Genomic DNA, 3,364 nt, shown 5'->3' on the forward strand with positions numbered 1-3,364 from the left:
ATAAGCAGCCCTTCCTTCTCCCATGATTGTTCTCTCCAGGGCGTGTGTCTACTTGAGGTAAATGTTTAACTCACATGCCTGTACTTTGTTTTTCACCCTCATTTTTGAATGACAGTTTTGATGGGTATGTTGTTATTAGCTGCCAGGTTCTTTTCTTACAGCACTTTAAATATGTTGTCCTGCATATCTTCTTGCCTGCATAGTTTCTAATGAGAAATTGGCACTTAATCTTATTGAGGACCATGGTGGCACGGTGGTTAAATGATTGACTGCTAATGGAAAGTCAGCAGTTTAAACCCACTGGCCATTGCATGGGAGAAAGATGTGGTACTCTGCTTCTGTAAATATTTACAGGCTTGGAAACCCTATGAGACAGTTCTACTATGTTCTATAAGGGTTGCTGTCAGTTGGAATTTACTTGACAGCAATGGGTTTTTTATTTGCTTGTTTGTTGGTTTATTTTTGAATGTCCTACTTACCTTCTCTCATGCTGCACTCAAAATTCTCTGCTTGTCCTTGGTTCTTGAGAGTTTGATTATGACTTGCCTTAGTGTGTTTCTTTAGGATTTTTCCTATATGGAGTTTGTTGAGTGTTTTGGATGTAAAACTTCTCACCTTTCATGAAATATGGGAAGTTTTCTGCCATTATTTCTTCTAAAATTTTTTCTAGGTTTTTATATATCTCTTCTTCTGGAACCCCCACAATGTATGTCTATATTATTCCTATTAATAATTTCCCACATATCCCTTACTCATTGTTCATTTTTCTTCCTTCTCTGTTTGCTCCTCAAACTGAGCTATCTCAAAGGCACTATTTTATATTTTGCTGTTCCTTTCTTCCCTTATTTCAGTTTTATTTCTAACTCTTTCCATGGGGTTAATAATTTCTGTTATTTCTATTTTTTTTTAAGATTTCCATCTCCCTTGTTTGTTTGTTTGTTTACATTGGCAGCCTTGAAGCACAGGTATATTTAGACCTGACCTGAAGAACAGCAGCATTGACACCAGAAACAGTGTTTTATTGTAGGTTTGTTTATGGACTTTAGTTAATAATGTATCAGTATTAGTTCATTAGTTGTAAGAAATGTGAGATAAAAGGAGAAACTACAAGGAAAGAAGGGTATATGGGAACTCTGTACTTTATACTCAATGTTTCTGTAAATCTGAAAGTACTCTAAAGAGTAAAATCTATAATTAAAAGAAAAAAGATTATGATATATCAATTCCTATTTTCTGCCTTCCTTATTTTATACAATATTTGGTTCAACAAAATTTTAATATATTAAAGCAATTTGCTTTTCTTTGGAATTCATTTTAGTAATATGATTTCTCTGCATAGCTAGATGTATCAAACACAGGTATCTAGGAGTAAGTGGCATCTTTCATTGTGAAACTATTATTTTGCTAAGACTTACTGCATTTATATCAAGCTATTTGACTATTGCATACCATCTATCAAATTTTTCTAGTTAAATTTTTCAGGAACTATGATAATTAGGTATTAGTATTTCCTTTGCCCTGTTTTCTTAGCCACCCATTTTCTCCTGTCTCCTTGATGTCTAAATTGTTGTTGTTGTTATGTGCTCTTGAGTTGGACCCGACTCACAGCAACCCCTCCTTGGGTTTCCGAGGCAGTATCACTACGGAGCTCTGGTAGCTTAGTGCCTAAGGCACTTGACTGCTAACCAGAAGGCTGGCAGTTCAAACCCACCAGCCACTCCTAGGAAGGAAGATGGGGCAATCTACTTCTGTAGTGATACTGCCTCAGAAACCCAAGGAGGGGTCACTATGAGTCGGGTCTGACTCGATGGCACATAACAGCAACATAACAATCACTATGGCAGTAGATTGCCCAACCTTCCTTCCGAGGACTGGCTGGTGGGTTTGAACCGTCAGCTTTCTGGTTAGAAGTCAAGTGCCTTAGGCACTATGCTACCAGAGCTCCCTGATGTCTAAATTAAGAAGGGGTAAACTCTTTGAAAGGAGCTCTGGTGGCACTATGGTTAAAGTATTGGCTTGCTAACCAAAAGTTCAGTGGTTCAAATCCACCAATCACTCCGTGGGACAAAAAATTAGGCAGTTTGTGTCCATAAAGATTTACAGCCTTGGAAACCCTATGGGATAGTTCTGTTCCATCCTCTAGAGTTGCTGTGAGTCATACTGGATTCGATGGCACTGTGTTGGGTTTTTTTTGGGTGAAACTATTTGAAATGAACCTTGGTAGTACAATGGTTAAGTGCTCAGCTGAGAGCCAGAAGGTCTGCATTTTGAACTCACCAGCTGCTCTGTGGGAGAAAGATGTGACAGTCTGCTTCTGTAAAGATTACAGCCTTGGAAAACCCTATGCAATGGTTATACTGTGCCCTATAGGTTCACTGTCAGTCTCAAGTGACTTATCGGCTTATAACAACAAACTCTTTGAGGACAGTGGTAGTCCAGTGATAGAATTCTCACCTTCCATGTGGGAAACCTGAGCTTGATTCCCAGTCAGTACACCTCAAGCACAGCTACCAACTGTCTGTCCATGGAGGCTTGTGTATTGAGCAGGTTTTAGTGGAGCTTTCAGACTAAGACAATCTAGGAAGAAAGACCTAGTGATCTACTTCTGAAAATCAGCCCATGGAAACCCTATGATCACAACAGTCTGATCCTGTTTTGCATGGTCAACTTGACAGCAGCTAACAACAGCAAACAACTCTTTCTTTGAGTCCTGAGTATGCTATGAATGAGAGTAAGGTATGCTTGCAAGTGTGACTGGTAAGCCTAAGAAGCCTAAGCCTTCTTTGCCTAAGACTGGCAAAGAAGAAGATAAAACAGGAAGAGAAGAGAGAAAATACAAGGGAGAAGTAATACAGGGAAAAGATCATAAAAAATTATGATGGTTATAGCAACATGGTGAATGTAATATATACTTGTATACTTTAGAGTGGTTACACTGGCAGGATTTTTGTTATGTATATTTAACCACCAAATATTTTTAAAAATCATATGTTGCAGGATAGTTGTTTTATAATGGTTGATTTAAATATCAGGTTATCCATTCCTTGCTCTTCTATAGCATCTTCCCATAGTTAGCTATCATGTAGTGAAATTAGTGTCTGAATATATGTGTGGTCTCAGTTTATTTTATCATTACATTTTTTTTCTTGTTTTCTTTTCCACCTAGTTTCCTGTTGGATACACATTGAAAATTGAAAACTCTTATTTTATTTCAGGGCATGCAGTCTCATCTCCAAGCTTTATTGTCTCTGTATAAGTTCTTTGTTCCTACTCTGATTTCTGTATCTTTGCCTATAAGGAAGAAGGTAAGGAATTGAGTACATAAGTCATATTAAGATTGAAATATGTTATTTTTTATCAAGTT

General features: G+C 37.5%; 1 protein-coding gene across 1 annotated transcript in view; it reads left to right on the top strand.

Moving 5' to 3' along the window:
* CENPI (centromere protein I) overlaps positions 1 to 3,364 on the top strand; it is a 119,237-nt gene that overhangs the window by 63,297 nt on the left and 52,576 nt on the right. The window contains exon 7 of the mRNA XM_007952194.1: positions 3,216 to 3,305. Within this exon, the coding sequence (XP_007950385.1) occupies positions 3,216 to 3,305 (90 nt within the window). The remainder of the gene's footprint in view (positions 1 to 3,215; positions 3,306 to 3,364) is intronic.

The sequence above is a fragment of the Orycteropus afer genome, unplaced genomic scaffold, assembly GCF_000298275.1.
Source record: "Orycteropus afer afer isolate SDZICR_OR568_19922 unplaced genomic scaffold, OryAfe1.0 scaffold00327, whole genome shotgun sequence".
NCBI lineage: Eukaryota > Metazoa > Chordata > Mammalia > Tubulidentata > Orycteropodidae > Orycteropus > Orycteropus afer.